Source organism: Pagrus major, chromosome 3 (genome assembly GCF_040436345.1).
Source record: "Pagrus major chromosome 3, Pma_NU_1.0".
Classification (NCBI taxonomy): domain Eukaryota; kingdom Metazoa; phylum Chordata; class Actinopteri; order Spariformes; family Sparidae; genus Pagrus; species Pagrus major.
Window position 1 is genome coordinate 12,245,375 of NC_133217.1, and position 18,582 is coordinate 12,263,956.

General features: G+C 40.8%; 2 protein-coding genes across 2 annotated transcripts; both read left to right on the forward strand.

The window, feature by feature from the left end:
• Window positions 1-4,022: 4,022 nt before the first annotated feature.
• On the forward strand, window positions 4,023-11,318 carry LOC140993832 (gasdermin-E-like). The gene is made up of 10 exons (XM_073463385.1): window positions 4,023-4,137; window positions 5,880-6,118; window positions 7,240-7,432; window positions 7,737-7,908; window positions 8,510-8,630; window positions 8,805-8,954; window positions 9,686-9,807; window positions 9,952-10,135; window positions 10,229-10,299; window positions 10,913-11,318. The coding sequence occupies exons 2-10, from the start codon at window positions 5,908-5,910 to the stop codon at window positions 11,147-11,149; spliced, it is 1,461 nt and encodes a 486-aa protein (XP_073319486.1). The 5' UTR covers window positions 4,023-4,137; window positions 5,880-5,907; the 3' UTR covers window positions 11,150-11,318.
• A 1,794-nt stretch (window positions 11,319-13,112) lies between these two features.
• nup42 (nucleoporin 42) lies at window positions 13,113-17,705 on the forward strand. The gene is made up of 7 exons (XM_073463195.1): window positions 13,113-13,404; window positions 14,828-15,170; window positions 15,279-15,367; window positions 15,504-15,580; window positions 16,214-16,300; window positions 16,399-16,501; window positions 16,897-17,705. The coding sequence occupies exons 1-7, from the start codon at window positions 13,185-13,187 to the stop codon at window positions 17,421-17,423; spliced, it is 1,446 nt and encodes a 481-aa protein (XP_073319296.1). The 5' UTR covers window positions 13,113-13,184; the 3' UTR covers window positions 17,424-17,705.
• The last annotated feature ends 877 nt before the right edge of the window (window positions 17,706-18,582 follow it).

The window sequence follows — 18,582 nt, forward strand, 5'->3', positions numbered from 1 at the left end:
AAACAGATGAAGAAGCAGTGGGAATCTGAGAGACGGATTAACAATCTCACTTCTTCATACACAAAATCATTCAATGAGCTTCACACGGCATACAATGCTATCTGTGAGTCACACAAGATACAGCAACAACAGTTGGCTGCACAGAAGAACCAGGATGAGTTGTTGGCGGTTAAGAGAGAGCTCGAGGAGCTCACTGCTTCACACAACAATCTCCAGCAAAGGTATGACACTGACATCAAGGCAGAGAAAGAGATGAATGCAACCCTTCAGGAGAAGGTCAAGATGCATCTGAAGTCTCATGCCAGGACGGTGTCAGAGCACAAGAAGCAGGTCCAGGATATGATTTTGGAGCAGAATGCTTACTGTCAGAAAGTTGAGCACTACAAACTGTCTCTTGACATCCACCTGAAGTCTGATAACATTTATCTGAAAATCCAACTTCAGGATCAAACCTTAAAAAACGCTGAGCTTGATGTGAAGCTCAAGGCTGAGGAAGAGGCCAATCAGTTCCTTAGAATAGAAAATGTCCGACTTATGCAAGAGCTGAAGGACCAGGTGTGCCAGCAGGAGGAGGTGTCCTCTGCTGTTCCACAGGACCCAGAACTTGTGGAAGAGGAGTCCATCCATGTCTTACAGGACCCAGAACTTGTGGAAGAGGAGTCCCTCCGTGTCTTCCAGGACCAGAACCTGTGGCAGTGGATTTCCTCTGTGTTGCACATGATCCAGAACTTGTGGATGGGACCCTCTGTGCTGCCCATGATCCCGAACATATGGAGGGGATATTCTATGTTGTACAGGAGCCAGAATGTGTGAAAGAGGCAGAAGTCCCTGAGGAGCAGGCTGTCGAGAAAAGAAAGAGGCGTTCTTCTTGAGGAAGAAAAAAGAAGCAACAGGAGTCAAAGTCCATCAGTGACACCTGACTAGACTTCATTCTGAGTGGCTGTAACAGACCACAGGACCCTTTTTTTTCAGCGATACTCTTAGCACCCAGGTATACATAGCCGAAAACGCTATGTAGACCCCCAACCATGACCCTTTCCTAAACCTAACCAGAGGGCAACTGAAAACTGAAAACAACATCATCTTACTCTTGCACTGACTACACATGGTGCACAAAGCCGGACACCTGCTGTGTGACACCATTTAGTGCATATAGACAATCCAAACTTTACTTTCCAGGATGGTGATGTCATGACCTGTCCTACTCTGCCTCTGCTTTGTTGCCTTCATTGGTTGGTTTGGTTAGGTTCAGGCATGGGGAGTGAGATTGGGTAGGCTTAGAGTAAGAAAATCAGGATTAGCCAGTCACAGGCAGAGTAGGACAGGTCATGACATCACCATCCTGGGACAGCATGCAGCCTCACAGAGAGAGCTCGACCACATGGCTGAGTTCTCTCTGTGTGGAGTTTTCCTCCCTGTGACCGTGTGGGTTTCCTCCGAGTGCTTCGGTTTCCCCCACAATCCATTGGATAAATGAAAAAGATAAAATGAAAATCAATAAAACATTCAAATGTAAAATTGGTTCCTCCATGCTTGTATCTTGCAGTAGTTAGATTAGTTGTCTGTTGGTACCACAACACGATCACTAGTCGTCATTCGTGCTGGTCATTGGTTGCCCAGCGTCAAGATGGCAGGTCTTAACATGAAAACATGAAAACATGATCGCTAGAAAGTTGGCTTACTCTGTATTACTAACTCATGAGAAACCATGAACACTTTACTTTGAGCTGGATGTTCCAGTTACACTCAGGGGTTGAGGAGGCAATATCCATTGACCATGATACTTGGTGTTATTTTAATAATGAATAAATAATAATAATAACAGAAAACACGAGGTGGAACATGCAGAGTATGACGCTGAAACAGGCAATATGTTTTCTTGGGCATTTTCAACAAGCTATTTGTGGTGCAGTGCCTTAACATGATTTTCCAAGAATCCATTATCAAGTCAGATTCTGAATAAGAAATAACAGTTTTATTGGTAATTCTTGTCAAAATGTGTCTCTTCTAGTCTTTAAAATGTATGTGAGATCCAATAGCAAAAATAACAATAGGAGTGTGAAAATCCTACAAGAACAAAACATTCTTTTCATAAAGGGGATGAACAAGTCTGATAGGATTCTTTTTTTGAAATTCATTGCAATCCTAAGAGATTGTATTGGAACTCATCGGAAAAACAAGTTTTCCAGTAGGACTGTGAAAATCCTAAAGAAACCACATTTCTTACAGAATTTGTGTAGGATTTTTAGAAATGTAAGGCAATCCTAAAGGATTCTATTGACAAAGTCGTAGATCCTAGGACAAGCAGGGGAATGGTTATTTTTGATTAATTCATTCATTAATTCATTAAAACATTCAGGAGTTTTTTCGCTTTAAAAACCAGGCAAACCCTTTGCTTAACTGTTGTGCTGAAGACCTCAAGCAGACTGTTTGCCACGGGTAACCACAATTTAATAGTTTAATTTCTGACCACAGACAGAGTTGTTATTAGCTCTGTATTAGCACTGTGAGGGAAGCGTCATTGTAATTTTGTTAATACAAATGTTAAAATGCAAAATCATAATGGTACAGTTAACCTAATTAAAATAAACTCTTTAAAAGTGGCAATACACGATCAGTGCTTTTTCTTTTGATACGAATGCACACTTTGATGGGATAGATTTGATTAAAGGTGCAATATATGAGAAACGTACTCCAAACAAATAGCATATCACCAGAGAAACCGCTAACTGCTGCTAACTGTAGCTGCCGGTAAGCTCAGTTAACCGTGCAGCTAGCAGTCGTATTAGCTGAGTCTGTCCAGACTGGGAGCTCAGAGCACCAGAGTAGTGTTGGTGTCGTTCTCTATACGTACAATGCGGCGAGTGGCTAGCTGGTTAGCATGCTAACTTAAAAAAACATCCCTGCACAACAAGACGTATACATCTTGTGTTGCAGGGATCTTGTGTCACACATAGCACTTTTAAGTATTGTGAAACTGCTTCTTTGACTTAAGTTCGTCCACCACTGCTGCCAGTGGCCACAGGGCCCTGAGCAACTGTTACAGGAGTCTGAGCCGGCTGTGACTACATGTGTGCACCTTGGTTTATTCATAGCTCAGGGGGACAGAGGACCATTATCTCTACATCTGAGTGACAACTCCCTGTCAGCCTTTACAAAGTTACTACTTACTCACTACTGGCAAGCATGTCACAAACCAAAATGCAATACACCCACTCATTCACACAACCCCCGTACCTACACCATTTCATTGTCAATCTGTCCCACGACATAGACTAGTTTGTCCTCTGACAACAGCACTGACACTGGAAGTGGTTTTCTTCTCACGTAAGGGGATTTCCACTCGTTTTCAACCTAAATGAGGTTTAACACACTTTCAGCATCATGTTCACACCTGGCACTTCTGTATGTGAAGGGAATGCACATTGGCTACCAATTATTGGGCTATTTGTGTGATATTTTGATAATTTGTCATCTTTGTGACACTCATAGCCTACATTTAGGAGGTACAGAACTTCTTTGTTATTTCTCGGTGGGAAAAAAAGTTTGAAATCGTTCACTAAACTTCACAGGAGGTGCTCTTAATTAGAAAGGATTTGGTGTAGCTGGCGGCAGCCTGTCACAACCAGTTCAACTTGTTTGAAAACCACTACTGTGTAGGTCTGCAGCAGAGCTGAATGAATGAATGAATCAATAAGGCACAATTTTCACTTTGAGTTTAATGGGAAAAGAAGAAATGGGCAAGTCCGCTCATGTCCTCAAATACACTACACTATACACACACACACACACACACACACACACACACACACACGCACGCACGCACGCACGCACACACAGATTCCTGAGTTCATATGATCATAATTAACTCTGCAGTGAGGGTGGGAGGAGGCGGTCTCTATCCTCCTCCGAGAAGAGGACAGCTACAGTCAAACCTTGTCCAACAATTCAGCCACAGCTCTGACTGAACACCGCTGTTATTAGTTCTGTATCAACACTCTGAGGGAAGCGTCATTGTTACAGCCAGGGGACCGTTTCTGCCCGCGTTTGGACAACTTGGTCCACTTTTACGCACGGTGGACGCACCGAACGACGCCAAAACCTGAACTTGAAGAGTTTTCCATAAGCTGTTGAAAGGTAAGCTCGTTTACACTGAGTCAGTCTTGTCTGCTTGAGATACACGTGAGATGAATGCGGTCGGGTTGTTATGATTTTTACAGTCAGAATACTTTTCTCCGCTGAATTCATCTGATTTTACATTCATAATCCGAGTCATGCGCCCTTTCAGGCTCATGTTGAGATCACCACGAAGGCACGCACAGCTCCCAGCCACTGCAGCCTGGTTATATTAGTGAAGTGTACTGCCGGGAAATACACACGCGCGCTGGCACACGTGCAAGTGTGTGTGGCTGTGTGTAAGTTGTTTACACGGGGCAGGAATGTTGTGGGGGCGCAAAACCAACTGGGAAATAGTAGTCCATTCTTCTTTTCTTGAAACTTTATTCTATTATGGACTTCAGTTCCAGGTCAAAAGTGACCTTAGAGTGTTTGTTTGAGGTCACGTTATCTTTAGAAGTGATAAAAAGGTGCATTATGTAGTTTTAGGGAAAGACATATTAATCAGAAGAGAAAGATCTTCATTGAATGTTTTTGTTATGCCCACAACAAACGAAATAAAGAAACTCTCTTGCGTTTCACGACTGAATAAACTGAAAAAACAAACACAATTTCATACCGTTTCACTTTGTTTATATTTGGCGGACCCTGCCACCTTTCTAGCTTCAAACAGTGTTCCGGGGACCTTATTTTCCTCTGAGAACAGCTTGTTTATTCAGTTAGGGAAAAAGAGTTTGTACTATTACCTCATTAATGGTGCTATTTATAAGAACAGTTGACTCATTCCCAACTTGTCAAAAACTTACTGAAGCTTTGGGATTATAGGACGGGTCGGCCACCACCCCAAAGCGTCAGTTATGGGAATGAGAATACAAAAAAATACAAATAGCACCTTTAATATTATAAATAATAAAACTACACAGTGCCCCTTTAAACAAGACGCTATCATGTCCTCCTCTCTCTCTTTCTCCCTTGTTTCCTTGGTCCACCTCACACTAAACAAAAGAAACATTAAATATTTAGAAACAGCATACTCGAGCTTTTGGAATAGAGTTTAAGGTGAGAGAAAGGTCCCCACTGACGTTACGACAACTGTTAAATAATTCAAAACAAGTGACTCAACACGCTGAGATGTCATGTCGAGGGGAGTTGACTTATACTGAGAAGGTGTTGGTGTTCTTGATTTTGTTCAGTGGGAAAGATCCAGAGGTCAATGCTCTCTCCTGTTTTAACATTCATTTCCCCTCACTGGCTCCTCTCTCTGTCCTCCAGCCAACGACGCCTTCTTATGTTTAACTCTAACATTCCCCAAACCAGCAGCCTTTCCTCTATTCTTCCTCCCCTCTCTTCCCTCACAGCACAAATCCCCATCACGCCTCATTACTTTAAATATTCAAAGTATGAAAGCTGAGCCAGCAGAATTAACAAGTCTGGGGTGTGTATGTATGTTTGAACGCGTTCATTTGTGGTCACACTAATATGTTACCAACGTGCAGGGGACTTCCTTTTAGTCTAGTGAGTCATTGCCTACTGTTGCAGGGCTCGACAAGTCATGTGGGGCTACATGATACTCACAATCACCCACTCTGGGTTTGCTCAGCTTTGCTGGGACTTCTCAAACTCGGGTAAACTTTGTCAAAAGGGGAAAACTGGGGAGAATACCAACTGGAAATTACCCTCGTGGTTTGAATAAAAGCATTTCTCTTCTATGCTCTTCCAAAATGAGGTCAAATTGAGGCCTTAAGCGTCTCTCTCTGTTCCAGCTGTCTGCAGTCCTCGTCTGCTGAGGCCATGTTTTCCAAAGCCACTGCCAACTTCCTACGTCAGATTGACACCGAGGGAAGTCTCATCCACGTTTCCAGAATAAATGACTCACACAAACTGGTTCCCATGGCGCTGGTCGTGAAGCGCAACTGCGTCTGGTTCTGGCAGAAACCAAAGTACCAACCGACAGATTTCACCCTCAGCGACTTGTTGCAGGGTGACAAGGTGCTCACTCCGGGTATGTAGTTGTGGACATGCAGACCGTTCAAACCATGCAAAGACATAAAAAATTGCTCAAGTTATGTGATTGTGATATTTTATTTCCATGCGATTGAGCTTTTTGTGTGACAAACGGTTTCACATTGCATGAAGCAGTTCAATTCAAATGAGCTTGACTGGCATGGAAATGAGAGGTTTACATTGCTAAAGTTGCTAAATTTGCTATAATAAAAAATGTAGAATAGAAATACATAAACAGTATGTAGATAAGTTAAAAAAAAAAAACTTCAGTTAAAAAAACAAAACAAATACAACCTTGATTCCAAAAATGTTGGGACGCTCCCATGCAGCTGGATGTGTATTTACAAAAAGCCTTAAAGTTTATCACTTTGAACATTAAATATCTTGTCTTGAACTGAAATTTTCTGAGGTTTGAGGTTTGACCTGAGGTCAGATTAGCACCTCACCAATCCCCGACCTCAAAATCCAAGATGGTCGCTCCACTTAGCAACAGTGGTGAAAGCCGTAGATACTGTTCATTTCACTTCTGTCTTAGTGGTGTCTAATTATATCAGTCTTACACACAGTAAACGGTGCAATTTCTATCCTTAGACATGTTGATTCAGTATTTATATGCAGAAAATACTGGGTAATGGGTTGTCATCAACTAGGTTTGTGAACGATGGCTAACCTAGCTAGAAATGGTAGTCCAACTTATTGTGCTGTAATGCGGTCAGTTCAACTCTATTCCCAGCTCTGACTTGGCAACGCACCATTTGTACTGCATTCAAATGAAAATAGTTTTAAAAAAGAAACGCATTTGCAAATCATTGCATTCTGTTTTTTTCCACACATTGTCCCAACTTTTTTGGAATTAGGCTTGAAAGACATACAAATACATATATGACAATAGTGATACAATAACAACACAAATAAATACATACGTTTATAAGTTTCATCCATACATGTCAAATAAGTAAATAATATATATATATATATATATATATATATATATATATATATATATATATATATATATATATATATATATATATATATATATATATTTATATATATATATATATATATATATATATATATATAATAAATAATATATGCTTACACCACATGTCTTTTCAGGAGTGTCTGAGAAAGATTTTGTGACCTATGAGGGGACGTATGGGGACTTACTCTCTGGGAAGCTGGACACTGAGGCTGGCTCTGTAAACCTAACACTGGAGGGGCGGGGCTCCACCAAGCTCCAATCATGTTTTGGCAAGCTGAAGAAAGAAGAACTTGATGTGAAGAAGCTGCTACGTGACTCCAGTGACAGGTACTGAATAGTTCCTTTTTGTACTGTTTGCACATAGTCAGTAGAGGGTGACAGGTTGATGAGTTCATTATTAATGAGATGAGCACTATAAATGTATTTAGACGTCAGACAAGACACATTAAGAGACTTAATCACCACCATCAATAGTGTCATCTTACTATGTTTCTTGTGATCTGTTCCTTATCTCAGTCTTTTCATCTGAATGCAATCATCACTGTTAATGACTGACACATAAGATTAACTAAATGGTACACATGTACTGCATTGCTGTTGTAGATTAAAAACCGGCATCTCTTTGCATCAGGCAGGTGGACATGCAGCACAGGCTGGTGAAGCAGATGCAGAAGCGAGCTGAATTGCTGGCAGTGGTGAAGGACAGGATCTTCACCACCAGCTCGTGCAACGTCACCCAGAAGAAAAAGGAGCAGTGCAGCTTCGGGGGCATGCTCGGGCTAATGCTGGGGAGCTCTGTGAAGGTAGGTCCCCTACATTGAAATCAAATACAAACAGAGAAAGACAGAGCAACAGCTGTTGAGAAGCTGTAGAGTACATACAGAGAGGGAGTGATGTTATTGAGAACAAAGGACAAATAAACAGTCCCACTCCTCCACACAACCATCCAGAATTTGTGAAGTGCACACTTCATCCTGTCTGCTGTTTGCCACTCTGCTCAGCCTGTGCGTGTAGCCTCACCCTGCCCTCAGTCAAACAGACACACAGACTGGCAGCTCTTTGTGACAGACCTAGAGCAGAGGAGAGAGACGGAGACTGCAATGTGGGATTATTTCGATACAAATGCAGCCACACATTTCTATGAGTCATAAGTGATGATTTAAAGGGATTATGTTTGTATGAGACTTTACTGTTATTTTTATTTTAGGGAAATCCAGCATACAGTAGTGTAGTTTTAACATTAGTGTCATATTCTGGGGAAAGATTCAATGTTTGTTAATTGTTCCATAAAACTGTTTCTCATTTAAATTCTCTTTCAGCAGCACAATCATCAGCTCATCCATCCAAAAATATTTTAATTCATCAGGTCCAAAAAACGCTTTGTGTCTGTACGTGTATTCTCAGGTGTGTGTGAAGGAAAGCAACAACATTGAGGCGAACAGCAATGTTTCCTTGGAGATCCCTTCTGGTACGGTCATTGCATACAGCATCCTGGAACTGGAGATTAAAAAGAATGGACAGTTTGGTGAGTGTGTTTGAGGACGGGTTTGTATCTTTGTGTGTCTTTGTGTGTGTATGTTGGCAAAGAAATGTCAAAAATGTCATTTTGTATTTACTATAAGCTTGTGCACCTTAGTTGTTTACTATACCTGCCCTTCCTCCTCTGTGTGTTCATCCATGATGTTGTGTGCATTTTCAGATATATGCCTACAACCTGGCACAATAGGAGGCTTTGAGTCAGACTCAACTATGCTATCCATGCCATCCCACGATTCCTTGGATATGATGGACGGCAAGTGCAATGGGAAGAAGAGTCCAGAGACCGTATTTCCCAGTGTGGTGCAAAATGGTGCGCTCCCATTCATTTGTATATTTGGCCAGTTACTCATTAATGGGATATAACATGTCTGACTGTTTAACTGTTTTTTTATTACATCATTTGTATTTTCGTTTACAAGGAAGTAAAAGAAAACCGTAAAACAATGGAACTGACATTGGTTCCCTTTTCTTTCAGACACAAACAACATTGTGAATGAATTGATTTGTTGTTTCAACAGCTTCACAAGTTATTTTTTCTAAAATATTAGCTGACTAGCAGTGGTGGGGAAGTGCCACCCTTAAGTACAATTTTGAGGAACTATTACTTTAGATGAGTTTTTCCTTTTTTCCTCCTACTTTATGTCTACCTCCATCACAGGCAGAATATTGTACATTTTACTTCACTACATTTATTTGAAAACTTTAGTTTCAAGTCACTTTGCAAATTCAGATTAATAATAAAATATAATCAACAAATAAATTATGATGATGATGATGTACAGTATTATTAAAGGTTACAGTAACATAAAGCTTAATGGATCTCAGGTGGGCAAATTCACAAGCTACCTGGCAGTATATAAAATAAAATGAAAATCTGCATTAATACAGCAAAAATACACTTATGACATGAATATATCATAGAGGAAAGACACTCAATAGGGTGTCCGTGACCACCATAGGGCTTTTAGGCTGCCACCGACTACGAACTAAAGAGACGCCTATATGTTCAGGACTTCAGGAGTATCTCTCGGTCTCTTACAGGATCACAGGAGATGGACCTTTCTCCTCTGGCCGAGCTCTCCCAGCCAACTCGACATGCCTTATTCAAGGAGCTCCAAGACACTCTGAAGGACAGAACTGCTCTTTCATATCTGCAGTGTCTGGTGAGTGACATGACCCCAACACCAATACATGGACACAGTCACCGATAAACACAGTTTATTTCTTTTAAAGACAGTACACTGGGGCAAAAATCAATTGTTCTGACTGTTTTCATTTTCCTTCTTCCCTGTACCTCTCTCTGTTAGCTGGAGGACATGTGTTGTGGGGAAACGCTGGATACGGTCGGGCAAGAGGAGTTGTCAGAGAGTCAGAGTAAATTAGTGATAGCTATAGTGAACCAGCTCTGCATCAACAGTCCCACTGAGGACAGCCTGTGTGCCATTCCTGCCCACCTCAATGCAGCTCACCTGTTGGTCAGTGCCATGGAAGGTGAGGTTGAACGACAGAAACAGTGTTCAGAGCAAAACAAGAAATGCATTTCCCACAGTTTAATCATTTTGTGTGTTTAATTGTTTTTTGTAGCGTTGCCAGATGAAACTCTGAGCTTCTTGAGTGAGAGCTGTCCTGATTTTCTGGAGGCCTTCGACACACTGGTTCGTTTACTTGTTTTCCTGCACATTTTCACACTGTTGAATGTTACACAAGAATCGAAATATTATTATTGTGACTTATTTATTTGACTCAATCAGTGCGAAAACTGTTAAAAAAATATTAATACAGTACGAATTGATACTACTTTTGTGTCTACACACTTAATATGAGGCTACAACCAGCAGCCGATTGGCTTAGCTTAGCATTAAGGGGGAAAAAGCTAGCTTTGCTCAGTCTAAAGGTAATAAAATTCACTAACCAACATCTCTAAAGCTCGCTTAATGACCAAAATATATGTAGTTTGTTTAATTTGTACAAAAAACAACATCTTTTGTAACTTTCTCGAAGCCACAACGACAGACAAGCCAGCTATTTCCACCTGGTACCAGTCTTTATGCTAAGCTGCTGTCACCTAGCAGGCTGATTGCTCTACTGTAGCATCATCATGTAGTGAAAATATGAGTCTTCTCATCTCACTCTCAAGGATAAAGTGAATAAGCATACAGAATTTCCCAAAACGTCAGACAATTTGTTTAAGAAAAGTACGATTTAAACCTTTAAACCGAGACTTTGCAATGAAGACCTATTCATCAATCTATCCATCTATCTCACCAGGTGTGCGGGCTGAAAGAGAGCAGCGAGCCTTACTCCATCCAGTGTCCTGCAGTCCTGCTGCAGGACAGCCAGGCCTTCCAACTGGCAGAACAGCTGCTCGCCTCCACCGATGTGATGCTGAGGAGAGACAGCGACAGGCTGTGGATAAAGACAGGATGTACCAAAGAAGTTCACCCATTGGTCCTCCGTCTCAGCACACATGGTTTGTCCTTACTGAGCAAAGGGCTAAAGAAGTAGTAATGTCTACATGTGCACTATTTCTTTTTCATGGATTATAGTCTATCCATTTCTCTCTTTATTGTCAAGCTTATTTGAACTAAGCTAAGTGCTATTATCATTTATTTTTTCATATCATTTGTTACAACATTGGATGTCTCTACATATGTTTTCCTACATATATTTTATTACTCAGCAAGCACTTCATATTTTTGTAAAAAAAATATATAGATAATATAATATAATATAAATATATATTTTATGTGATGAATTATACTTTGGTACAGCTCTGAAATGGCTCATAGATTTGTCTCACTTGCTTGTAAAACTTTAAGGAGTTTAGGTATTTGATGAGGCACCTTAATAAGTATGTCCTCGGAGCTCTTATTGTTTTGTATAAATAAAGTTTCTTTGTTTATATTTTTTTCATTTTTAGCTCACAATAAAGTTTTTGTCATGTTCATCGTTGAAAGGAGAAAAGACAGTGACCCCTGAGGTCACCAGATTAGCTTGAGAAATGTTTACAGATTTGAATTTTTTTAATTAAAAACAAATATCAGATTTGATGCTTGCCTGTGACAAAGTTGATAACATTTATACATGTGCTGAGAGCTGCTGCATGCCTCTTCTTGCCAGGATGTGCATTTCATTGCTGCTACTGTTCTTAATCAAGAAATATGCTTTATTTATCAAGAAAACTATAATATATAACACTTGTCATGCTATATAATGTCAAACTACAGTATTGATATTTAGATTATGTGTATTTTTACATGATCCATACAGTTTTATGAAGCTGCCTTTTCCATGGCCTTACAGGCACTTTCCGTTAACTGTCACTTAATGTTCTAATTTATTGTCCATAAGAAACATTTTGCTTTATATCTTAGTATTGCATTTTGGAAAAACAATTGCTTTTAAGTCTGTTTCATTTCTTCTGTCAATTTATATAATTTTGTCAAACGAAATAAAAAATGAGATGATTTCTTGGAAATCTTGAAGGAAAATGTTTACTTTGTACTCTTCTTTGAATAACTGTAAACAATTAAACTTCCATTAAATACTATTTTATTGAAAATCTTAGCTCATTTTTTTTTATATTTCCATGACTAAGATCCAACAGCATTTGTCTGATGTTGTCAACATATTCATTATCATGCATGTATGACTGTCGAAAAGGGTTCATCTTGACAAGTCTGAGACAGTTTAAGTCAAAGTTTTATATAAACACTGTAAAAGACATACCGTACTCACCTCTGTACAAGTGTGTGTGTGCTTTATGCTCTTGTACACCCACACAGGTTTTCACATGTCAGTACAGTGCGTGTGTGTGTGTGTGCGTGTGTGTTCACAGGCCATGACAGATTTGAATCTCTGAAAATGTTTGCTCACCTGTTGGCAGGGTGGGGCAAGCTAAACCGTTGCGTATTTGTCATATGATTAATAATACTTAAGAAAGATATGTTTAATCAAGTCACAACAAAGTAATGAACACATTGGAAACCTGGGGTAGTCATAACGAAGCTGTTTGGGAATATTTGCCCCAGGGCCCACTAACAGGACAGTCCAGCCATGCTAACAAAGTGTATCTTCACTACTAAACTGGCCTCAGGAAACTTCCAGCATTGTACAGCCCAATTTAAGAAGTCTGATCAAGCAGAATAATTGCAAACACCTGTGTGTGTGGAGGGCAGGGCCTATAATTAAGCTCAAAGCACATGTTAATAATGCCTGGTAGCTGGGCACTTTCTGACATTAAAAAATATTAGTGGGTGAGCTTATAAAACAGATAACTCGTCTTCAAGTAAACATTTCGATATATTTAGCAGTGCATGATGTGATTAAACGTAAACCCTGTCCAACCAGATGGGACCTTGACATGCCACAAGCTAACTCGGCTGCCAGGTGAGGTCGCTGTTGTCGCTGGTAGGCAAGCCTAGTAACCGGTGACGTAAATCTCCTGCGACACGAACTCGAGCTGGCTTCTTCCTGTGGTCGCATGAAAACACTGCCGAGCGGGAGTCAGAGAGGAAACATTGCGTAGCACCGCGTAGACATGCCGGTGTGTAATTTCTTTCTTCAGGGCCGTTGTCGTTACGGCGATAAGTGCTGGAACGAGCACCCGAGGGGAGGAAACAGAGGAGGTGGAGGTGGAGGAGGAGGAGGAGGAGGAGGAGGCGGTGGTGGTGGAGGCTACAACAACAGCTACAACAACAACTACAACAGCCGCTCTTCTCAGCAGCAGCAGCAGCAGCAGCCTAGAGGAGGAGGTGGAGGTACCGTCAAACAGGAATAAACTTAACATAGCTCCTAAAATCCCCAAAGTCAATTCAGTTTGTAACAATAGGTAGGTAGGTCTCCTGCGTTAACTAGCTAACCTTAGACTAACTAACAGGCAGAATTGTGGTGGTAACGTTAGCTAGCATTTATTTGAATATAAACTCAACTAACCTGTAACAACAGACAAAACAGTAGAAACATAGCGTATCTCAGCGTAACGTAGTACTTTTCAATGGGAAACTAAAATCCACCATTATAACTGTCAGAAAGGTAGCGTTTATCTTTATGGATATAGACCGATTCTTTATTTAACCATGTAAGAGCCTCGTTAAGATTAAAATGTCTTTCAAAAGTGACCTGGTCGAAAGGGCAGCAACAACATTGAACACACTACAAACAGACATACAAGTGCACACTGATGATGCATAAACAGGTACATCTCAGTGCAAATTTAAGAGCAATCACATTGATCAAGAGCACTAATTTCATGTCTTTCAAAATTGTCTTTATTTTAAAAAGTTTAACATTACCCCTAAAAATGAAAATTCAGTCATTGTTTCCACCCACACGCGGACAAAAGTGAAGTTTCTTAGTCCACAAAACATTTCTGGAGAGTCACAGCAAAACAGCATTATAGCATTTTCCTGAAATACTGAAGTCGTTGGGGACTCGTTTTAAAATGTCCATACAGCTTGTCCAGTGCAGTCCAAGTCTCTGGAATCCCAAATTAGTTTCAAAAGACGTTACTGACCTTATGTAGAAATGTTTTGTGAACTACAAATCTTCACCGTACTTTCCATCTGCATGGGGGTGACAGGGGACTTACCCTTTAACATAAGGGTTAGGAATTAACTCACTTCTAGGTCCTTTTTTTAGATTTAACTTAAGGTTTTGTCTGATAACTGGAGCACTTTTAGCCCTGCTGTTACGAAATAAATTAAAGAAAGGGGGTGCAGAAAACACTGTCAGGAAACAAAGGTAAACAAGCGTTATAGGCCAGCTAAACACAATGTGAAAGGAAAACGATAACGTAGAAGAAAACCGTGTTTGCTGACGGACATATAATGGTAGCATTACACTTTGAGGGACTAGTTCAAGACAAGTCAGATTTATTTATACAAGCCAAAATCATACATTTTTCTGAAAGGCCTTTGCCATTTGTACAACATATGGTATTCATCGAAGATCTGATAAGGTGACACTAGATACACACACACACACACACACACACACACACACACACACAAAAATAGTTATTGGGCTAAAAGCTGTTACAGGTGTTGTACATACAGAGTAGATTATAGAAGTGGCTGTATAACAATAACAATGTGGGCATAGTATAATGATTGTAATTGTCAAGCACCAAACCTTTTTGTTCTCAACACTGACTGGTATTTGTGTGCATGTTGTATGTTTTAGGGTTTGGAAACAGAGTTTGGGTGAATCCCTCTCAGCAAAAAGGAGCCTACATCCAGCCTTCATCCTTCTCGTCTCATGGAAGTGATGACTGGGGTCGAGGTGGAGGAGGAGGTGGAGGTGGAGGGAATGACTGGGGACGAGGAGGAGGAGGAGGTGGAGGTGGAGGGAATGACTGGGGCCGAGGAGGAGGTGGAGGGAGAAGAGATAACGTGAAGTCCTCTGAATTCAGTTTCTCCAGTCAAAACAGATTTTCACAGCTTAATTCTCCAAGCACCTTTGATAGGGGAGGAAGAGGAGGAGGACATCAGGGGCCAGCTGGTGATGAAGATGATGACAAAAAACTGTGAGTCTGCCATTTTTTTTTCAGTTTTGTTTTGTTTTTTGTGCAGCATTAAAATGAATGTTGTCATTAGGACTTAATTCATGTGATGTCTGTCTCATGGTCACACAGGGAGATAATTCAGATGGACATGGACATATGGGAGAGTTCAGGGCAGTGGGGCTTCTCCTGTTATTCTAACTCCAAGACGCCTTTATCTGGTCTGTATCAAATACGCATTTAATAACATGATTTTTGTTGTTATTTGTCGTCACATCAAGAGATGTACATGTCGTGTGTATTATACCGATCACCACGACACTAACCTTGAGCATGTTTGGTATTTCTTGTCTCCAGGTTTCACTGAGCTCTCTCCAGAAGAGCTCAGGCTGGAGTATTATAACACTAAAGCTTCAGGAGATCTGCAGGGCTATGTAAGTGCAGTGTCGCTCATGTATGTTCTAACATTTGTCTTCAGGCCAATAAGAAAGTAGAAGACTTTCTTCAGTGAGAATCTGTTCACACCTGGCTAGTTTGGAGTGTGTGTTTTTTTTTTTTTTTTTAAATGGGAGCCTTTTCCCAAGAAAGATTGGTTCATTTGGGCATGTGGGAACAGAGAAATCGCACTCTGATGCAGGACAAAAAAAGTGGGAAGATATTGCCAAGAAAAGGTGGTCTCGATCTGCCTCCAAGTGGACTCTAGTACGGTTTGTTTTTGTTGTGAAAACGAGTAGATTATAGCACGATTTCAAGAACTAAATTACTAATAAATCCATCTGCTTATTGTGAAATCTATTTAGGAAGCGATCGTATAATGGATCTGTATAAGCAATGTTTATTGATAGGAAAATCATTTCCTTACCCTGTAACACATATTCCCCATGTGGATCCTGTGATGCAGGATGACGATCACCAAAACTGTCCAGTTGTTTGTTTTTAAAAAGTCTGTGTGAACAGGAGCCAGTCACATGATGTTGACTTAGTCTATGTGTTGTCTGTTAAAATGTTTTAAAATGCTGAATTTTATAAAGAGTAAGAATAAGAAAACTCCTGTTTCATGTGTTCAGATTAATGGTATCAATCAGCTGCTCAACCAGTGGAGAAGCAGAATCCAGGAACTGAAAGTCATGAATCCATCGACTCGCGCAGCTGTGGTAAGACACACAAATACGGTATCAATGCCTCCATTTATTTTTATGGAGGACTTTTTATAAATACAGTGAACGTGGTATGATAATTATTTTCCTTGCAGCTTGCAGAGTTAAACAACCCGGCACCTCAGGCATCTTCAAGTGGCTTTGGTTCAACGACAGCAGCTGGATTTGGATCCTCTACATCCAGCTTTGGAAGCAAAGGTGAACATTAAGTATTACTTAATCCTAACAGTAGGGCAGTAAAGCAGTAGTTCAGCACTTTGAGATTAAAATTAATGTGCTAATTAAGATGTTCTGTTTGAATGGATGTTGGTAGTTTTGGACAGAGCCTTGCTAGCTGTTTACCCATTTCCAGTCTTTGTGCTACGCTTAGCTAACTGGATGTACTATTGCTTTGAAGAATCCCTCATCTCTCTTGAATACTGTGCTGTAGCAGATGGTTTTACAACACGTAGTGTCATGGACATGAATCCATCTGAATTCAAGTTTGTGGATTTATAGAACAAAACATTTATAATTAGCTTGTCTTTCCTGAATAAACTGATCCATTGAGCCATTGCTTGTGTGATCACTCACAATCTTTTTGCCTTTTATAGGCTTTGGGGCTCCAGCACCAGCACCAGCCCAAGCCAGCTCTTTCAGCTTTGCTTCTGCAAGTGGTGGATTTGGTTCCTCAGCGGCACCATCATCCACAACAGGTTTTGGCAGTGCCTCAGCAGCTCCTACACAACCCCCCTCTGGGTTTGGTTCCCCCGCGGCATCTTCTTTCTCCTTCAGTGCTCCGACCTCCAGCACGCCAGCAGCCCCTTCTGGATTTGGCTCCGCCTCAGGGTTCAGTTTCTCCTCGACAGCAAACACCGGAGGAGGATTCGGGAGCGGCTTCGGGGCAACAGCACCTGCTCCAGCTGGAAGCGGCAGTATTTTTGGACAGACGAGTGGTGGGTTCGGGACAGCCGCTGCTCCGACTGCAGCAGGAGCCGTGTCAGCCGGTGGAGCATCGGACAGTCTGTTTTCACCTGAGGACAAACTAACTCCAGATGAACTGAATCAGTTCAAGGCTAAGAGGTTCACTCTAGGCCAGATCCCTCTAAAGCCTCCCCCGGCAGACATGCTGGTGGTATAATGCTGTAGGAAAAGTTGTCAAGATTTTTTAAATAGAGATAATTTATACGAAGTAAAGATTTTCTTTTGACTAGACTTTGATTAGATACTTCAGATCGATTTAGCACAGACATTTGCTTTGGTTACAACGATTTTAGTGTATGGGCAATGTATGTTTAATGTACACCTACACAATACACACCACATATTATAGATTGTGTCTTCTCTCATATAAAGTGCCATTTTTGAAATGATCGAATGTCTTGCAGGTTGGATTGTGCGGAATAAATTTTTTGCAATTTAACTTCTTCCAGTTTGTTGACATAAACTAATCATTTGATCAGCAGAGTTTCTGATGCAAACAATCTATATTATCAGTGGAACCTAAAACAAAACATGCCTTCAACTTGGTAGAAAACCTTTACCTGCACAAAACCTCTGCAACAATTCAGACATAATGTCATTTTACCTGAATGTATTTCACTGAATACTCAAAGGGATGGTAATTGAATTTCCTCAGATCAACTGAGCTGCATTTATAAAGGTTGTAATTGCACTACTCATCCTGGAGAGGGTGTCGGAATACAAGCCAACATTTTATTGAAACATACTCAGCAAGTGTAAATGGGTACTTATATCTTTGGACTAACTTTAGGAAGAAGAGGTAGTTTGTTATTCTATTGCTATTCTCCTCTGTTTTCTCAGAATGTAATGTGACATCATTGAAATAAATACAGCCAGGTATCTAAATCCATCCATTAACACGAGCTTGCAGGCCCACTAAAGAGAGGAAAGTGTGGTAGTGCACAGATGACAATGAGTGAGTAAGCTATTCAATACGTATTCATTAGATGTTGAGCACCCGGTGGGACCACAAGAAGAGGAATACAGTGACAAAGAGACAGCAATAAGCTATTCTGCTGCTGTAGGACTCACGGCTCTGCTGACTGGAGCATATTTTCAGCTGACGGGGAGTTTGTGATAACGGCAAGGGGTAAAGCTGAGCTGGAGCTGCCTCCAGTGTGTGTCTTAGTGTGAGATTGTGTGTGTGAAATCATCCCAAGTCAATATATCATGGCCTGGTCGAAGGCATTGTACACATAACTAATACAGTTTAATAAGAACTGTGCCAGCCAATCATAGTCACGCTGTGTGGATGCTGCCTGACACCACGGAGTTAC